Source organism: Arachis stenosperma, chromosome 8 (genome assembly GCF_014773155.1).
Source record: "Arachis stenosperma cultivar V10309 chromosome 8, arast.V10309.gnm1.PFL2, whole genome shotgun sequence".
NCBI classification, from domain to species: domain Eukaryota; kingdom Viridiplantae; phylum Streptophyta; class Magnoliopsida; order Fabales; family Fabaceae; genus Arachis; species Arachis stenosperma.
The window spans coordinates 31,934,316-31,954,429 of record NC_080384.1 but is presented as its reverse complement, the minus strand read 5'-3'; the positions used below and the strand labels follow the sequence as shown (position 1 = coordinate 31,954,429).

The 20,114-nt window shown below is 28.3% G+C and overlaps 2 protein-coding genes across 2 annotated transcripts; one reads left to right on the top strand and one right to left on the bottom strand.

The window, feature by feature from the left end:
• The first annotated feature begins 1,483 nt into the window (after nucleotides 1-1,483).
• Nucleotides 1,484-3,326, top strand: LOC130945352 (uncharacterized). The gene is made up of 2 exons (XM_057874081.1): nucleotides 1,484-1,873; nucleotides 2,765-3,326. The coding sequence occupies exons 1-2, from the start codon at nucleotides 1,585-1,587 to the stop codon at nucleotides 3,136-3,138; spliced, it is 663 nt and encodes a 220-aa protein (XP_057730064.1). The 5' UTR covers nucleotides 1,484-1,584; the 3' UTR covers nucleotides 3,139-3,326.
• Nucleotides 3,327-6,252: 2,926 nt separating this feature from the next.
• On the bottom strand, nucleotides 6,253-7,653 carry LOC130945172 (mitogen-activated protein kinase kinase kinase 18-like). The gene has a single exon (XM_057873866.1). The coding sequence runs from the start codon at nucleotides 7,545-7,547 to the stop codon at nucleotides 6,297-6,299; it is 1,251 nt and encodes a 416-aa protein (XP_057729849.1). The 5' UTR covers nucleotides 7,548-7,653; the 3' UTR covers nucleotides 6,253-6,296.
• Between the last annotated feature and the right edge of the window lie 12,461 nt (nucleotides 7,654-20,114).

Sequence of the window (20,114 nt, the reverse complement as noted above, 5' to 3'; positions counted from 1 at the left end):
TAAAATATAAAAATTAAATTATTTTTTAATATATTATTTAATTTAAAATAAATATAAAAATAAAATAAAATAAAAATATTTATTTAATATTCATAATTATTATAAAAAAATTAAAATTTTAGTTTTTATCTTTAAAAATTTAATTTTTTGTGAATTTTAGTTCAATTTCTAATTATCAAATATAATACTGATTTTCAATCCTTCCATCTCAGTTTTAATATTTGAAAATAAATACAAAATTAAGAATGTAATAAGAAATTAAAATTTTATATTTTAAAATTAAAATTTTAGTTCAATTCCTAATTATTAAATATAATACCAAATTTCAAATCTCAGTTCTAATATCTAAAAACAAATACGAAATTAAGAATGTACTGCAACTATGCAAGTAGTTTTGAAACTAGTTACTGCTAGTCAACAACACAACACATTTAACCCCCACTCATCCAGAGTTCTAGACAACCCAAAGAGAAACCACACTCATCTAATAATTATTTATTTATATTATATATTATATTTTTTGTATAAAAATATTAAAAAAATGAAAATATAAAAAAAATTTATACTATAAAATACTAAAATTTAATTTTAATGTATCAACTATATAAAACAGTTTTATAAGTACATCTAATTATATAATAATACATTATCAAAAATAATTTTTTGACACATTAATTGCGTAAATAGTATTTAAAAGAATAGATGTAATTAAATAAGTATGTAAAATTTTTTATATTGTATCAAAATTAAATTCAAAATAATATATCTAAAAAGATTTAGTTAACATGTATCTTAAATTATTATTAGTAAAGTTTTTAAGTAATTTTTTTAATGAATACAAAACAAATATATTAAATATTTAATTTTTTTATATCTTTAATAAAAACTTTTTTGTTTTATAATTTTAATATGTCGTTTTAGGATATAAGTTAGCTAAATATTACATAAAAAATAATAATAAAAACATTTTTTTGTATTTTTAGTTTATGATATTAAAAACCCATCAACACAAGGCGAGTGTACCGTGTACCATTATGGGATCGACCTTTTTTCCGTGACTTTATGCAACCCACTTATATATATATAAAAAAATAATTGATAAAAATAAAAAAATATATCATAATTATAAAAATATATAAAAAATACAAACACTGTTTCTTTTTATTTATAACTTACAATAGTTGATATTCTAAATAAAAAAGTTTTATTTATACTATTAAAAAAATTCTTACATGCTATTTTTTTATTTTTTCTTTTATTTTATTAATTCGAGGAACAAAATTTATATTAACAAAGTTTTTAATCATAAAATCTATAGTTATTAATGCTACAAGTTGAATAAGGACTTATTTAATTTTATTACACTAATTTTTTTTTAAATGTTGATTTAAAAGAGACAAAAAAAATTCAATATTTAAACATTTGAATATTTGACGCGTGTTTTTTCTTAATTCCGCGTATTATAGTAGAATTTGCTCCTATGACTTGTTAATAATTGAGAATCTACTCGTTGCCAAATTCAATTGATCCTCAGAATCCGAAATTGGAAGTTTTCTAGGGTTTTAACAGAACAAAAGAGAGAAGATGTTGCACCTTCTATATGGAGTGATATTGGGAGAGGCAATTGTGATACTGAGCTTTCTGTTCAAGTCCCCACTGAGGAAGGTTGTTATCGTCACCCTTGATCGTCTCAAGCGCGGTAGGGGTCCCGTTGTGGTGAAGACGGTGGCGGGTACCGTGGCTGTGGTGCTCGCCTCCTCTCTCTACAGCATATCTGAGATCAGGAGCCGCATGTTTGATCTTGAAGCTGGCGTCATCAACCCCACCGACCAAGTCCTCTTGTCAAAACACATTCTAGAAGCTTCTCTCATGGGTATTCCTATTTATTCTATGCTCTCTCACTGAATTTAGTCTTTTGATCTTTTTTACTGGGGAATTGAATTATGAAACGGGTATTTTGTGGGTATGGTTTAGTGTTAGAATTACAATCTAGCTAAAACGTATTCTGATTTTTTGTTTCTTGAGCGGAACAATTTGCCAATTTGGGATAGCCAAAATTTTGCATATGTTGATTGCTGTTGAATTTTGGTTCTATACTTCTGTGTAGATATTATTGAATCATTCAGTGTTTTGAAGTTCAGTTTCCATTGGTTGTTTTGCTTTAGTTGGTGGTATTCTTCCCTGAATGAATTGCTGGATCCAGGGTTCAGTTAAATTTAAATAATAAAGCTCCACCCTTAAAGGAGTGACTTCTGATGTCTTGGTGTTATGTTAGACTGCGTTTAGTTCTGAGAACATGATAAGATAAGACAGTGAGAACAGGCCACAAAGGACAAAGACACAAACATACTGTTTTTGTGTTTTGTTAAACTGAATATAAAATAAAACAAATAATAAAAAGTTTAATTTATCTTCTTTTTTCTTCACACAAAATTTAGAATAAAAAATAAAATAATAAAAGATATAATCATGAAAATTTGATAGTGATCATGAAAAAAAATAAAAAGATAAGTTGCTTCTGTGTTTTTTATGTAAACAAAAGGACACAAAATTTACTAATTCTGTGTCTCAGGACACAAAATTTACTAATTCTGTGTCTCAGGACACAAGGTCTCTGTCCATGTCTCACTTGTGAAACACAATTTTGTGTCTCTGTATCTATGTTTTAGTGTCCTATCTTTATAAACAAACGCAGTGCTAGTGATGGATACCAAAAGTAGCCCTCGGTTTAGTTGATGATTTTTAGTGTAAATGATGTGTGCAGGGTTTGTGCTGTTCCTCGCCCTAATGATAGACAGATTGCACCATTACATTCGAGAGCTTCGTGTACTTAGGAAGGCCATGGAGGCTGCAAAGAAACAGAATCGGAGTTTTGAGGAAGGTAAAACTGCCCGTGCAGAGGAACAAAAGGCATTGATGGAAGAAATCGCCACAATGAGACTCGAAGTAAAGCAATTGGAATCCGAATGCGAGGCGAAAAGAAGCAGGGTGAAGGCCTTGGAAGGTGAGGTAGAGGCTCTTAAAAAGCAATCTGAGGGTCTACTTTTGGAATATGATCGCCTCTTGGAAGATAATCAGAATATTCGGAGTCAGTTGGAAGGTACTTCTTCCCATGTTGATAACAAAAAGAACATGTGAATGTGAATGTCCAAATATGAATGCCGCAAAGCAATTTTTCTCCTTTTGATTTGGCTGCTTCCTTTTGTAAGGCGCATGCTATTTATATAGGGAACTAGAATACTTGAGTACAGTATAAATGTATTCAAAATTTTGTTTATAAATCATGGTATGTTATGCGTTTTTTAGTGGAAGTTTTCATTTCATTAGTTTCTTGCTTAGCCATCTATTCCACTGGATGTTCAAATCACTCTTGTGTTGACATATACAGCGCAGAAATAAAATACGGGCTTTGGATTATAGGCCTATTATAAGACCCAACATATATTAGTTTTGATTGGGCATAATAAGTGGGCCAAATTGAATATAAACTGACTAAAAAAAATATTGATGCTCTTTTTAAGCAAAGAAATTAATAACAGCTGAGGTTTGGTACAGATAGAGAGGATTTGTACGTTTCTTGTCAAGCTGTACCAGAGTTCAAATATCAGAAGAAAATAGGATCCTTTCTAGTTCTAGTGTGGGTGAGTGTAGTAAGACTAAAAAGAAAAGTAAAGAAATTAATAGTAAACACGTGGTATTGTAATTTCTTTGTGTAGCAGGTAAGAAGGGTGATTGAGAATTTGAGATGGATAAAGACATAACTTGAAAATACTATGCGAGTTCTCAACTGTGACAATGTTGGTTGATGGTTTTTGGATAATTTGAATCAGATGGTTACTTCACTTAGTTTTTCTTTATCAATGACTCAAAATCGTGTTGTTTTGTGGTACCTATAGTCATAGGAATTCGATGATCAGAGTTTATGAGAATTTGTCATATAAATTACATTAGTTTGTATCTTGTTTCTGTCATTCTGTGTAGCCTTGCTCACCTCCCTATAACTATTTCTTCCTTTTTTGCTTTTTTACTCAAAAATAAATCAACAAGGTAATCCATATTGACAAATAATAATAATAATAACAATAATAATAATAATAATAAAGTTGACCAAATTACTAATAATAATAATAGTTAATATTGAATTTCCTTTGGTAAAGTATGTAGGTTTGACCAAAGATAAATGTAAATCATGCATGAGACTTCAAAATAGATCGTTCATTTAAAAAAAAAAATTAATTTACCATTTGGCTGGGTATGCCATTGTGTTTTTTATGGCTACAAATTTATAAGGTTGAAGCATGCTTAAAGCAGATTCTACCTATTTGTTCTCGGCACCTCTATCTCCATGCGGTTCAAAATTGTTCTCTTTTCTTTTACTTTTTCTATTGCGTAACCTCTCTAGCAAATTGCCACATATTCATTTCTGGCACACGCACTTACAACTACAAATCTAGAATTCCCATATCCATATCCATATCTGACAATCAACATAAGAATCCTAATCATTTACAGAAAAATAAATAAAACTTGAGCTTATTTGTATGGATGTGCTTAAAAGAACAAAAACAACTTCAATTCTCAACAATTTGAGCCCAAAGTTGGGCATAGATGCTTCCGAAGAGGGGCATCACAATATATAGTGTCAATATTATAGTCTTATAGTCTTATAGAAGCCTTAGGTAATAAAGTTAAAAATACAAGAATGCGAATTTTGAAAGTGCCTTGATTGACCAAACTAACATTCACAAATTTTAAATCGTGGCCAACTACAACAACTGTATCTATTCTCTAACCACACAGAGATCAAAAGTTTGATTTATATTTCAATTGACTAGCGGGGGTTGACCAAATCACACTACCCCAAAGTTTTTCAACTTGTCCTATTTGCATTATCATAATTTATAATAATATTATTATTAGCATTATCTTGGTGTATTGGAATTGACAGAAAACCCACCAAACGTAATATTTGATGCATATTCGCTTTGCTTTAAAAGCTGGGACCTGTTGTGTAATGCAGGTTTGGTAAGAGAAGGAGGCACAAATTCATGAGTAGATTTACCTTCTAACTAATTGGAAGGTTTGGAGATTAATTATAGACCCACCATTCACCAAGTGCCAGTGCCTAGGGCTGATAAATAGTGTCCTCACGATGGCTAAAGAGAAAATAGAACCACCAATGGGAACAAATATTGGGACATTGCACTAACCTTGGTTCCCTAAGTTTTAATGTCACATTGAATCAACCAACACAAATAAAGAATATTAGGTTTGTGTGTGTTAATTCTCATGTATAGTATGCTATAAAGCTAACCCAATTGTGTGGCCTCCCCTGCCCACCATATTCTATTTCTCTCATTATTATTATTACCATTTAACTATTTCACCCAACTGAAAAACTTTCATTTATATACTACCAATAGAAATGCATTCTATATCAAAAATAATTGGAAGAGAAAAATATAAATTAAAACCCCAGATGAGATATACAAAAGATAATTGTTAGACTATGGACTCAACTACTCCTGTGTCTGCTTAAGTTATCATTTAAAAAAAAGGGAATTTAATCGGATAATGATGTAATTGTTTTTTGTTTTTCACATCAACACTATATATATTATTTGCATGAGTTCGTGTAAGGGGTTAATTTTTTTCGATTAATCAATTTTTTTAAATTTTAAATTATTCAAAAAATAAGGGTTAAAAATTTATCTTATAATAAAAAGTTGACTAATTAAAAATATATTTTTTAATCTCTATACTCATTTTATATGTATATAAAAGAATCAGGGGCGGAGCCACGTTTGGCAAAGGAAGACAATAACTCCTCTAATTTTAATTTTTTATATATAAATATAAATTATATGTAAATTTCAGTTTAACACTTCTTAAAATTTTATTAGTTTTATTTTATTATATAAATATTTTTTATCCATTCTAATATTTCTATAGCCCCACCTCGGAAAAGAATGTCTATCAGACACTAATTCTATTATTATTAAATTAAACTATGAACCTTACTTTCTCTGCACTTACTATTATTAGATAAAAAAGCATTTAACTGTGAAAACACTTTTATCGTTTTCCGTTTTTAATGTATATATATATATATATTGAATTTTGCACGGTGTGAATTGTGAAGGAGATTAAACCCAACATGCCCACCAAACAAAATAAAGAGTTAGGCATGTAGCCGTGAAAGGCCGTAGAACATTAACTGCAACACCTATTAAAATCTAATAGCACGTTGAGAATTAAAAAAAGGAAGAAGTTCAATTCAATGTGTAATTGAATTACTATAAAATATCTAATGTCAAAGGATGCATTTTCTGAAAATTGACACTATTTACTACAACCCTAACATCCCTACATTTAAAATCCTCATAAAAACAACTATTAATTCTACAATTACTATTAATAACATTATCATCGTCATTATTATTATTATTATTATTACTTTTCTCCACCTCACACCAACAATCACTAGCTGAATTTGAAGCTATCATTGATCCACCAATGCAAGAACAAGAACTCTCGTTATTGTTATTCCCTCTAGTTGTGATCCAATTCTCACTTTCCCAATTCCAATTGGGGTCACCAGAACACAAAGCCAGCTTCTTGATCCTATCAGAAGCGGAATGCACACGACATGTTTGAACAAAATCCCCAGCAATGGGGCATTCTGATTCCTCCACAGAATTCCAAAATCCTTGATCAAGAATACTAGTAGGAGACCATGATGAACTATTGGATTCCCCAAGAACACAATCACCATCTTTGCAACTGAATTCCCCAAGAAATGGATGATTCAGCAATTGGCTAGCACTCCATCTTTCTCTTGGATTCCTCCTAAGACACTTCTCCAAGAAATCCTTTGCTTCTTCAGAAAGAAACCCCGGAATCTCAGGAACCTCACCGGAATATCCAACATGGTACAACATTGAAACAGGGTCCTTAACTTTAGGCCATGGTGAACAACCAGTGGCCATCTCAATCACAGTGCATCCAATTCCCCAAACATCACAAGGGTACCCCTGCTCCTCCCCCCGAGCCACCTCCGGCGACATGAAAGCCGGGGTGCCAGCCAGTGGCACCCCGGCTGACTCATTTAGGCTCTTTGCTAATCCGAAGTCAGCAATTTTGACACAGTTACCTTCACCAACAAGGATGTTACTACCCTTTATGTCACAATGCACCAACTCTCTTGAGTGCAAGTATTCTAGCCCCTTTAGAACTTGCTTTGTGTAGTGTGCGATTGCCGGCTCCAGGAGGCGGCCACCGTGGTTAGAGAGTGTTCCATGGGGCATATACTCCATGAAGAGGTTGAACATGAGCTTGCTTTTCTCTTTTGTGATATCAAAGCCTTTGTAGGTTACTATGTGTGGTGAAGAGAGTGAGGACAAGATTTTTTGTTCTCTTTGGAGGTGTTGTGATTGTGAGAGCTCTGCTGACTTGACGGCACAGACGGCGGCAGAGGTGGTGGTGCCAGCTAGGCATACGGTGGCTGAGGAGCCTTGGCCTATGATTTGGCCTCTAATCCACTCCATCTGTTTTGTGTTTTTTAATTGAGAAAAAAAAATATTGAAGAGTGGATTTAGAGGCTCTGTTTTTGGTGCAGAGTGCTGCAGAGTCTTTGGTAATGTTATTGCAGCCTTTATATATAGTAAGAGAGATTGGAAGGCACTTCGAGTTTTGAAGTTAAGAGGGTCCTTTTATTGGTTGGTTTACTTAATTGGTTATTTGGTTGGCACTTTCTTTTTCTCTCTCTAGACTTAGAAATATTTTTAATTTGTTTTAAAAGAAAATGAAATTTTAGATGTTCCTGGAGCCACAACAAATTATATGAAATATTATACTTTAAATTAATCGTCTTTTGTAAAGACATGTAATCATATGGCATCATATGAATACAAATAATTCTTTGAGTTTTATCTATAATCTTCCACTATTATTTTCACATAATATTTTATCTAAATCACTTGTTTTATATTTTTTTTAAGTATTTTTTATTATTTTATTATTTTATTTTTATTATTAAATTTATATTTAACATTGCGTCATATAAAATTTCAATTTTAATTTTATTTTTTCATATGATTTTATTTTTATATAACTTGTAATTTTCTTTTATAGTTGTTAAAATAACTTCTTCACTCCAATAAAAAAGGAGGGAGTTTTAGTAAGAGTAATAGAAATAAAAAACAATAACAAAACATATATAACACATTTTATATTTATTTTTTATTTTCACTTACTATATCATACACAATAAAACACTAAATATTAACTATACAATAATTTCTTTGGCATTGTCATCAAAATTATTGTGAATTAAAATTTTATTACTATTCACCACATATAAAAACATCTTTATTCACTTGGAGCTAATAAGAGAACAAATAAAGAATTAATTATCTAATCGTAATTTTAGTGATTAGATTGTGTAAAATTAACATTTAATATTAAAAGATATTTATCATTATCGTTATTTTAATATTCATTCTCTTGTGTAAAAAATTATATTTTGAATCATATATCCAAACGCTACAATTTTAAAATAAGTGTTTCTATAACTAAAAATTCAAATACAAAATAACTTATTTATAAGTTATTATTAATAAAAAATTTATATTTTAAATTTTTTTTAAAATTTATTTAAATTGTTTATCCAAACTGAACCAAAGTCTAATTTATATTATTTGACATGTATTATTCAAGAATTATATATTTTATCCATAGCACTAGTATTTGTATAATTAACTAACCTTCAATTAATTTTGTTTGAACCTGATCAATTCATTTTTATTATAGCTAAAATTCTGACTAATTTTTTTATTAAAAAATTTGTTAAATGCATTGTTTAATATTTTAAAACTAGAAGCTTTTCAGTAAAAAAATGTTCAATGCGCTAAAAATTTCAAAAGAAATTTAATACTGTAAATCTTAACCAATGCTTCTAGTAAAAATTATTTAAAAAAAAGTGAATTATTTAAAGCATCTCAATCTTGATATCTCATTAATAACATTAAAAAAAGAATTTGAAAAAAAAATCAAATGTTACATTAAGTACACTAAATAACACAACTCGGGAGTTGTAATTTTTTTTTTCTTGTTCCTTTTATATTAGGTTACTATCCCTTGGAGTGAGAGTATAAGACGTGCTCAAATTTGAGTGGCTAAGGGCTTCTTAGTCGGTAATGGTTTGGATAATGTGCACGTGTACAAGTTTTAAGCTTTTAAGCCTTTTGAGTGTGAAAACAGTGAATTAATTCAGATTTGGATTTGAATTTAGTTTGGTGCAATTTAAGGGGTTAGTGAGGTTAGAATTTTGGTTAGGTGAGTTTAGATGGACAATCAATAGGGTTGGATTCCTTGCTTTGTATTGCATACTTAGCTAGACTCAGAAAAAAATTAATATAGGGTGGGTTGAACCACCAAAATAGTTCAACTTCGGTATCTATTGTTTTATCTTTTTCTTTGTGTTTTTTAATGGAACTTGGTGCTAATGTGTGAACACATATTAAGCTTGACAAATTACAAGTCTTTATGGTTGAGCAAAGAGTATTAGTCAACTAATGAAGGGGCATGGTTTCGTTACAAGTCAAAATCCATTAAGAGAAAATATTCATTTCATTTTGCCTTGTTCGGTGTAACTTAATTATTATGCTTAATTTTGATCTGCCTCCACTAACAATAATATTAGTGGTTTCTATCTTTCTATTATAATTTATAGAACATTTAACAATCTTTAATTTTGGTTGGCATTATGGTTGTTTTCACATATTTGACTAGGTGATATTTGATTTGGATCAAAATTTTTTAAATTGAGGAAATAGTTTTTTTTTTTTCGGTTGACTCTAGTTGTAAATAAATTGATCCTTATCTTTGAAATAGTTTCCTTTCTCTAATTATTTAAATTGTAAGCATATCTAATTATTTTTTCTAACGATAAAATATTATTTTAGTTAAATTTTAATTTCATTCTTAATATTTAAAATACTATATTTTTACCTCAAATATTTTATTTTGTTTTATTTTTATTTTTCGACTAAAACTATTTTTTTCTAAAAAAAATCCATTTCCTTTATTATTAAGATTATTATTATTATTATTCTACTTTCAGTCTTAAATCACTATAATCATCACTATGACAACTATAGTTATAATTTTTGTCACTATTTAAAAAGAACTATAATAAAAAAATAGCGTTGGAAAAATTTTTTATATTTGACTAAATAATTAAAATTGGACGAAATAAAATATTTAAAATAATAAATTATATTTCAAAAATAAAATTAAAACTTAATTAAAAAATTAAAAATCAAAACAGTATTTTATTTTATTTTTTCTATTGATTAAAATTGTAAGCATATCTAATTTCCCTTTCCAATGATTTAAATTATAAGCATTTTATTTTCTTTTTCTTTTAAATGAACGAAGCTTCACAACAAATATTGGCATATGCGATGATAAAGTATAGAATGTCTTTCAAAGTAGATGAGCAAATATCTCTAGGGATGATATTTTTTGGGGTGTGACATGTGATGAATGGATATTTTTGCAGCTTTCAAAAAGTGAAAGGGTCATAATACACAATGAAAAGTGAGAATAATCGAAAATTTTGGATTGGTCAATTTAATACTAAACTAACACCATTTTCCATTTCCCACTGATTTGCAATTATAATTGCTGATAAAAATAAAGTGAAACGTACTTCAAGCCTATAAGTTGTTGAAAAACTTTATCAAGCTTTTGTTCCTAGTAAGCAGAAAAAGTTTAATCCAAAAGTGCCAAATGTCATTTTACTCCATGCCCTACTTCTAGAAACTCAATCCAACATACATTAGTTAAGTCCAAAATCAACCGTTATAATGGGGGATTATTATCTCCCAAGTAAAGTAATCATTATCATTTTAGAAGTGGACACAAAACAGTAAAATGAGTACCCTCAGTTTTTATTTTAAGGCAAAGATAATTTCCATAGCTAGTAAAAAATGGTCTCATATGAAAAAAAATAAATGAGTTTTTTTCTTTTTGCCAATATGAGATTTTTTTATGATAATTTATACATATATATTTGTAAAGAGTTTAAGAACAAGCTTTAATTCTAGTATAATAATTATAATAAATTTTTTTTACTTAAATAAATTAGACAAAGAAAAACAAAACAAACAAAATAAAAAAATTATTTAAATAGAGATACAGTCCTCCTGTTTAAGATTACTGTTAAACTCCTCTAAAAGTGAATGAAGTTTCACCATCTTTGTCATAGTGTCGACCACTGTATTTGCATCTCTCATAATTAAATGAAAGTCAACACGCCAATTCCAATGCATGATATCTCTTATTTTGAGCACCAATGGATCAATAAACCCAAAACCATCTTGGTGATTAGTAACAAGATTAAACGCTTCCATACAATCCGTCTCACAAATAACATCTCGTTGACTCATATCCCAGACTAAGAGATATCCTCTTCAAATAGCAAACAATTTTTTTAGAAGAATACTATTATTCTCAATCATTCTCAAACACCCCTTTGCCAACTTTCATTACAATCTCGAATAACACAAGCAAAACAAACACTATTACCAATTAATATTGAAAGTACCAATGGATAGAGAATTCTAAAAACCATTTAAAATAGAAGAAAGGGACATATATTATAATTCAAAAATATTTTTAAACTCCTTTTTCTAAAGTTAATACCACACAAATCACTTATCTTAAATTTTCATATATTATAATTTTTTTATGTATTATTAATATATGTCTTAGAAGTACTCTTTAGAAAACTAAAAACAAAAAATAAAATTTCTTTAATAAAGTAAAACTTAGATTTTAACGTATTAAACCTTCAATTTTTTTCCCTCGGCTTTGTACCTTTTTTTAAAACACTTGTTAGCATAACTTAGTTCTCCTTTTTTTGATGAACAATTTAACTCATGACTTGAATTGAGTATGGAGCGCGAACTATGATATAGAAGAGATGATGATTGGACGATTGAATATAATTTTTGCTTTACTAATCAATTATAATGTTACAAATTAAAAAGGTGTCATTTCAAAAACAATCGAAAATCATTAGAATTCCAAAGGGGGTGGGTGTACTTTTGACATTAATTCACTAACAACATTCTTTAACTTCACGAAACCAATTATACCTTTGATGAGTTTGGAAACACAGGTGTCCAACCTTAGGCGTGAAATCAACGTTAGCTCTCACACTCACTCACACTACTATCATCTCATACTACATTAGAAATACGTTATTACATATATAATATAATATTAATAATAATTTATATTATTAAATTAATATAATTAACGAACTTAATCGGGCATCCTACGTTACAAAATGGGATTTGGTGGTGTGAAGTAGAAGCTATATATAACGAGAAAGGTTGAAAATATTTTAAAAAGTGCTTAGAGGTTGTAAGTTGTAACTGATTTCGATTAAAGTAGCTGCATGCTAACAAATCAGAGAAAAATAATTAAGCAGGTGGAAGTGGGGAAGTTGAAAAATTGAAAATAGAAAATAGGGGGATGAACAGTTACGTGTTATTTATTATTTACGCAGCAAATTAAAAGCATAATGAGATGAAATATTAATTCTCTACAGTTACCCAATAACTGTCCAGCTACACCAGTTGGTTGGAACAGGGCAACTTACTATCATATCTTATTTCAAAATATCGTTTAATTTTTTATAAACTATTTCATATGATCATTTAATTATATCTATTTTTATGACATATTTATATAATTATTAATTTATTATAAAAAAATAATTATTTTTACTGATATATAGTAATATATAATTTTATGTATGTGTAAAAATATTTTATTTTGTATTTTTTTTTAAATGTAAGGTTTATATATGCATGTAAATTGTGCACTTATGACTTGTTCAAAATACTATTAAAGGCAATTTTAGTTTAGGATAAAGTACTAAATTAGTTTTTGTGTTGGGAGTGAATTTTATTTTAGTCTCTAATATTTAAAGTGTTATATTTACATCTAAAATAGTTTTGATTTGTATCAATCAAATTTTGTCGTTAAGTGAGAATGAAATATTTAACATTGTATTTGATGTGATAAATTTGTCTGTGTGAAGCATCTTCAATCCTACATCTGTTTTATTTTTCGGAGATTTATAGCACATTGCAACGATATTCTCTACCACATATCCTTGTTCAACCACTATATCGGTTGTCTCGAACCTACTCCACTTATTTTTATCACAGTAGTCCACTTTCGAAGTCTCACCCTCATGTAGTGTAAAGGTTCACCATCAAACCCAAATTTCCTCCCATGATGTATCTTGACAATAAAATAACTCATTCTCCGAATAATCTATCAGACAAACATAAAAGACTTCATAAAATTCTCATATTAATTAACAATAATAGAAAGGCATAAATGCAATCACTAAGGCAAAATAAAAACTTCCAAAATAAAACAAGAAACAAATATAAAACTATAAAACAAAACAATCACACACAGTATCATTGCATATCAACATGCACTAAGATGACAACAAAATGGGTTGAGTAGATTTGATAAAGAAATACCTGATACGATATTTTTTTGAAAAGAAAAGGTTTTAAAATGAATGTTACTGAAGGACAATGTTACCTCACTAACTGCGAATCGCAACCCTTGAGTGACGATTAGTAGGGTTCGTGGATTTTTTTTTTATCATTTTGTGCTTCACAAGAAGAAGAAGAAGAGTCAGTGGTAGAGTAAGTATGCGTTCTGTACCAACGCGGGAACTATTACACGTCTATTAACCCCTATTCTCTCCAGTTTGCTACATCGAACACGACGTTAAATATTTCATTCTCACTTGATGGCCAGATTTGATTGATGCAAATCAAAACTATTTTAAATTTAAATAGAATACTTTAAATGTTGAAGACTAAAATAAAATTCGTCCCAAACATAAAAGATTAATTTAATACTTTATTCTTAATTTAACAAAAAATAATAAACTAATAATAAAAATGTATGACACGTCTATTTTGTACCATATTAAAACTAAGTATTTATTCTCAAACTATAAGATTACTATAATGATAAAAAATTGAAGAAATAAAATGAATACAAAAGTAAACAATAAACCAAAATTGTTTACATCTTCGATAAGACTTGATATTGATCAAAGTGATGAATTAATTGCAAATGTAAATGACGTGAGTTGGAAGGTAAAAATGGTGTTGGAGAAGCAAGAATGCTTAGGTCACACGCAAGTCACGTGGTCCTATTCTCGCTGTTTGTATGTGTGTGTGAAAAGGATTTTCGCATATTCATGGCAGAAAAACTCAAAAAAGAACAAATAATGGGTCCCACATGAACACGTAACTCGTAACACGTGTTAATTAATAGCACGTTTTTTTATATACGTCTGTGAGGACTCCAGCGTTCCACGTCACCATGTGCCTCCAAAATGCTCCAATGCAATTGCAAATTTGCAATGCAATATAGTACTTGCAGCTTATTAGCTACTTAAGATCTTCATGTTAATACAAGCGTGAATGATATCTAGACTCTCCATAAATTTTTCGAAGGATCACTACGTTTCTAACAAAAAATATTTATTTCGGTTCTTCCTTTTTAATATTAGAGATTAATTAATTTTTACATTAATAATTTCTTTTTAAAATATGTTTATATAATACGATTACTATATTTTTTATTTAATTTTTATATATAAAAATAATTTAAAATCACTAATATTTTATAATTTTACGCAATAGCCAATATATTTTAAAAAATAACAAAAGTTATTAAAAAAAAACTAAAATGATCCTAACAATTATTCAAAATACAACGAAATTCTAAAAAAAATTATCAATTCTAATTAGTTCTCAATAAATAAATTAATAGTTTAATATGTTACGTAAGTTTATTCTTTTACAAAAAAAGATATTAATAAAAAATTAATCATTCTCACAAAACAAAGAGATTAAAAACCAAAAATAATATTTTTTTGTTGAGAATTTCGTGTCTCAAAATAATTATGAGACCGTTTAAAAATTTTTTCTCTTAATATAATTAATATTATATTTATAGTTATTAAATCTTGTTCAATTTGATCGGTCGAACCAAAAATTCAGTCACCCGATTATCAATTTAGTTAAATGATTACTTAAATCGGTTAAATAATTAATCCAATTAAATTTGGTCAAATTTAGTAAAAATTAATTAAAATGAATAAATCAATTTGATGAAATTCAGTAAAACTTTATCAAACTAGACAAAGTTATTATTTGTTATACATAATATTTTTTATTAAATATATTATATAAATAAAATTAAATTATATTTACAAATTAAAAAATTTATTAATTATAATATATTTTTATTTTTATGGTTATAATTTTTATTTTTTTCTAAATACTTAAAGAGTATAATAAATATAAATTATTAAAATTTAAAAGTAATAATTAATTTAGTACAAAATAAAATAAAAAAATATTTATTATAAAAATAAAAAATTAAATTAAATTTTATATAATTATTAAATTTTGACCGAATCAACTGATCAATATATAATATATCAGTTAAATTAATAATTCAATAATTTAATAATTTGATCGATTTGATTATTGGTTGTGTTGTACTTATACATATAAATTTTTCTTAAATAAATATTAATACTTGCAGTATAAGTAGGGATGAAAATAAAGAAGAAGAAAAATAAAGGTAAATGCAATGTTATGATTGAGGTTTGAAGAAAAAAAAAAACTCAAAAAAGGTATAAAGTGATGGGCAATGATGGACTTTGCCACTTTGGTTAGCCGACAAATTTAAATGTGCAGTACAAGAGTTTATAGAATGACGCTTCTTCATGTTTATTTTGCTTTGACGTTCCGTTATGATTTATTCTTCTGCTGCCAAGTGTGCCAACTCCAGCTACTAAACAAAACAGAAAGAGTAATTTTCTAAATAAATTCTCTTAACAACACCATTTATGAAAAATAAAAATAAAATTCTATTTTGGAAAATTTCAGTTCCAATTTTTGATTTGTAGTTTGTCACTTGCTGAATGATGGTTCTTAAATTGCTTCAAAGAGGTAAACTGTGTACCACTCTTTCTCGCACACGCCCACAAAGTAAAAGTGCCAATGATTATATATGGAGCGTAAATAGATTCCAATTTACCATCATGCCCCTTCTTCACTCCTTTCTTCTTTCTATCCTTTTTCAGTAAGACGAAAAAAACACAAGGAAGGATTTCATCATCAAACTTGATGGCAGCTGAAATTTGGCATTACTATATACTTGTTGATATGGAAGCAGAAGGATCAATTTGTCCATTAATAATTTGTTTTCTATTAACATCATCAGGTAAAATGGACAGTTCAATCTTCACCTCTCCAGGTCAGCATTTTTTGTTGCTATTTTGAGTCTCAATTCGACGGAGAGATATAATTGTCATATATTTTATAAGGTGAGGAATTTAAATATATTTTTTAAATTTGAGAGACAAACATATTCGTATTTGAAAAGTTCAAGAACCTATTTATCTTTTAATCCAAAAAAATATTTAATTTAACTAATCGTTAAGTAAAAAATAATATAATCAAAATATATACTAAAATAACAATTTACACTATTTTTTATTGTTACTAATGTTAAATAGCAAATATGAAGAGTATAACAAATTAGTTCTATATCGAAAAAAATAAAAAGAAGTGATAAATTTTTAAAATAAAAAATCCATTAACTTGATGTCAAAGTTTAAATTAGATTGGACGTCTTTTTATTTTGTGTTCTCTCAATTAGTTACTTATCGAAATCTTTTCAATAGTAGTAACAGATGATTTTCATTAATAAACTGCTATATATAATTTGCAATTACATAAAATGTCTTGTTGTTACTTGAAACCTTATAACAAACAATAATATCCATAACCAAATTCTTCAAGTAACGAATTTCTTATACTTCAAGTTCTTTAATGTAAGTTAGTTAGTTAAATAGGACAGGATTATACATTAGAGTAATGTTTTTAAATGTGTGAGTAAGCATCATTGTACTTATAGTGTTATGCCACACAATACTATATGATAATGCAATTCACGTCACCTCAATCTTTTTGCATAACTTGAAGTACAATTTACAACAAACTACTAATTAATCCGTCACTCGTCAATGAGATCTCTACTTTCAAGTTTCAACTTATCTTTATCCTTCCAATACTTCAAAACATTCATGGGATCCTAAGTAGAACATTGTCCTCCCTCTACGTACTCTTATAATTATTATAAATTATCATGCCTTATTTTTATTGGTCACTAGGTACCCAAGTGTTACAAGTGACAAATAAAGCAATATATAGTACCCAATCTCTGCTTTCATTCCATGTTCTCTTTTACACTTTTTTCCCCCCAATAGTTCAAAACACTTGTTTTTCTTTTTTTAATCATAGAAAGAACATTGTGTAGGAGCCTCTTAAAATATTCGGATACACTAGTGTGACAAAATGGTCAATGGATCACATTCAAGGCCGAAAGAAAGAAAGAAAAACAAAGAAACCCAAAATATATGTGACCCAAACTTTTGCTTTTCAATTTTTCATTAAGGCCACAGTTTGCGTAAAGGTTCCAAAAGTGGGTCCACAAGATCCTTCTCTAGCCACTGGAAACGATTTTGGAAGTTCATTAGATCAGAGTTGGGGTTAGAACAATAGAACCTAAGGTTCGTTATGTCATAGTGGAGAAGTTGATAGATCAATATTTTCACCATTGCATAATATATATTAACCTTTTTAAGGTGTCACTTACTACTAGAATTTCATGCATCTTACTTATTAAATATAGATATTTTTTGGTTTTCCACGAGCTCCATTTAAGAGTTTGTCATTGGCTAATAAGTTGCTGCATGCACAAGGAAGGATTTGAATCTCCAACACTCCTTTAAATAGGCTAGTGAACTAACCACTAAACCAACCCAACTTGATTTTATTAAATATAGATATAATAGTATTTAGAAGTATTTCATCAATTTTCTATGTGTGATATTTTATCTATCTTCATGCACTTAATTTCTATTGGATTTTTTCTGTCTCTCCATCAGCAGCCAAAAAATGTAAAGTTCTAAAAAAACATGTTAATTTATAGGAAAAAAAAGTGATATCATGTAACATCAATTTTTGAGCAGGGAGAAAAAAATTGAAAAATAAAAAATAAAAGAAACTATCTCAAGAATAATAATAGAAGATTTTAATCTCTATGGTCTAAATTACATAAACATAATTTAGGACTATAACATATCCAAAGTGTATTTACAAGCACACACATGTCATTATTGTCACAAGTGCTTAACTAGATAGATACATAAAGGGTATGTGTGGTTCAAGTATTACTTTGTTACAAACATTTCATTCCCATAAAAATCAAAGATACCCAAGGGAAAGGTGTGAATTGAAATGATAGTATTTTGATTCCCTGAAATCAAACTTGTTTAAAAATAGCTTTTCAAACTTTGAACCAAATATGAAAATATGATATTCCTATATTAAAATTCTTAGGAATTATTTATAATTACTCCAACCACACACACCCAAAGTATTTTATGGTTATAAAACCGCATTTAGTTGTTAGGACAGGACATTATACAGAAATCAGAAACAGATAATGTAGAAAATGTATGTCTCCACCCTAAGACACAGTGTCTTATATTTGTCTTCAGTTCCAAGTACAATTTTGTATAATGATGAATATAAAAATGTACATTCAACAAAAACTTACCTGATTATGAACAACCAAATCTCCAAGCTTGACATGGTCCTGGCTAAAGAAACCTGAAATCTGCCCAGTTCACCATAATGGATCTTAGCTGATGTCCCAGCACAATAACCAAGAGATTATAGTAGCATACTAGCATGTTAATATCATTAACAATTTAACATCTTTGTACCATCAACTACCAGTCATGTATGATTAGAGGCCCAACCACCCTACAGTGTTACACACTGAAAATTATATCACCTCCTAAATCCATCTTTTTTTTTTTTAATATCACACTTCTCTTACGAGCATGACCATTAAACTGGGCCGATGCAACCGTATAAAGGTTAATGGGCTTGCTGAGCAGGCCCACTATGCTCATACTTTGAACCTTCTTCCTGCTTGGAGGCCACATAGTTGCTTACGCTATTTTTTATATGACCACTCATAATTTTATTTTTAATATAATGAATAACGTTTGTACTAAATCATTTTCAAAAAAAAAAAAAAAAACGTTTGATACTAAATCCAATCAACCGAAACGTTATTTGAAGCATTTAGTTTTAAGATTCCCATTTAAAGTACATGAATTTAATTTAAATAACTATACTTGCATTTTTTTTTTTAATTTTGAAAAGAATGTTGTTAGGGATAACGATTAATGATATAGTGTATTTTCGAGTAGGTCGTCAATGTATAAATTTAAAACAACTTGGTTGCAAATAATATCCGACTATATAAAATACTGGGTTTTTCTCTCGTGATCAAATAGCCAAATTTAAAATTAGAATTATCATTATTTATACACAAATTAGAAATGACGAAATATATAATACATACAATAATATAGCATAGGTAACGTGGTGGTTGACATGTTTATTTATTTTGTCTCAACTAAAATAAAAATAAAACACACACGTCAATATCGAGAAATCAGATGTTCAAAGATTTGAAGCAAATGTAAACGCTGAATGCTTATGCTATTAACAATATTATCAATTTTGTTGATATTTTTTCTCCCATCATCCAGACAATAGCTACTAGTTTTGCATCATTCTCGTTTCTCAAATAAAATAAAGTTTGTATATGTCCTAAACCAAATCAACCATATAATTTTATTTTATTTTTTTGATATTAAATCACACCGCCATATATAATTTATATAATTGTGTGGTCCTTGACAAATAATTATCTACAAGTGTTAATTAAGGGCAGCCATCAGCAATGCAAGTTGTACTCTCATGAAGAGGATTTATGAATTCAATGTTGGAATTTTTTTAGAATTGTTTAACGATAACATCGTCCATATTAAATTATTTAGAAAGAAATATTTAAGTGTAAAAATGTATTTAAATTTATGAGTATAAATAAAAGAATTT

Bases quoted from the DNA above. Each gene is read 5' to 3' on its own strand.
- LOC130945352 (XM_057874081.1), top strand. From the start codon at position 1,585: ATGTTGCACCTTCTATATGGAGTGATATTGGGAGAGGCAATTGTGATA. The intron at 1,874-2,764 runs GTATTCCTATTT...TGATGTGTGCAG, and splicing joins TCTAGAAGCTTCTCTCATGG to GGTTTGTGCTGTTCCTCGCC.
- LOC130945172 (XM_057873866.1), bottom strand. From the start codon at position 7,547: ATGGAGTGGATTAGAGGCCAAATCATAGGCCAAGGCTCCTCAGCCACC.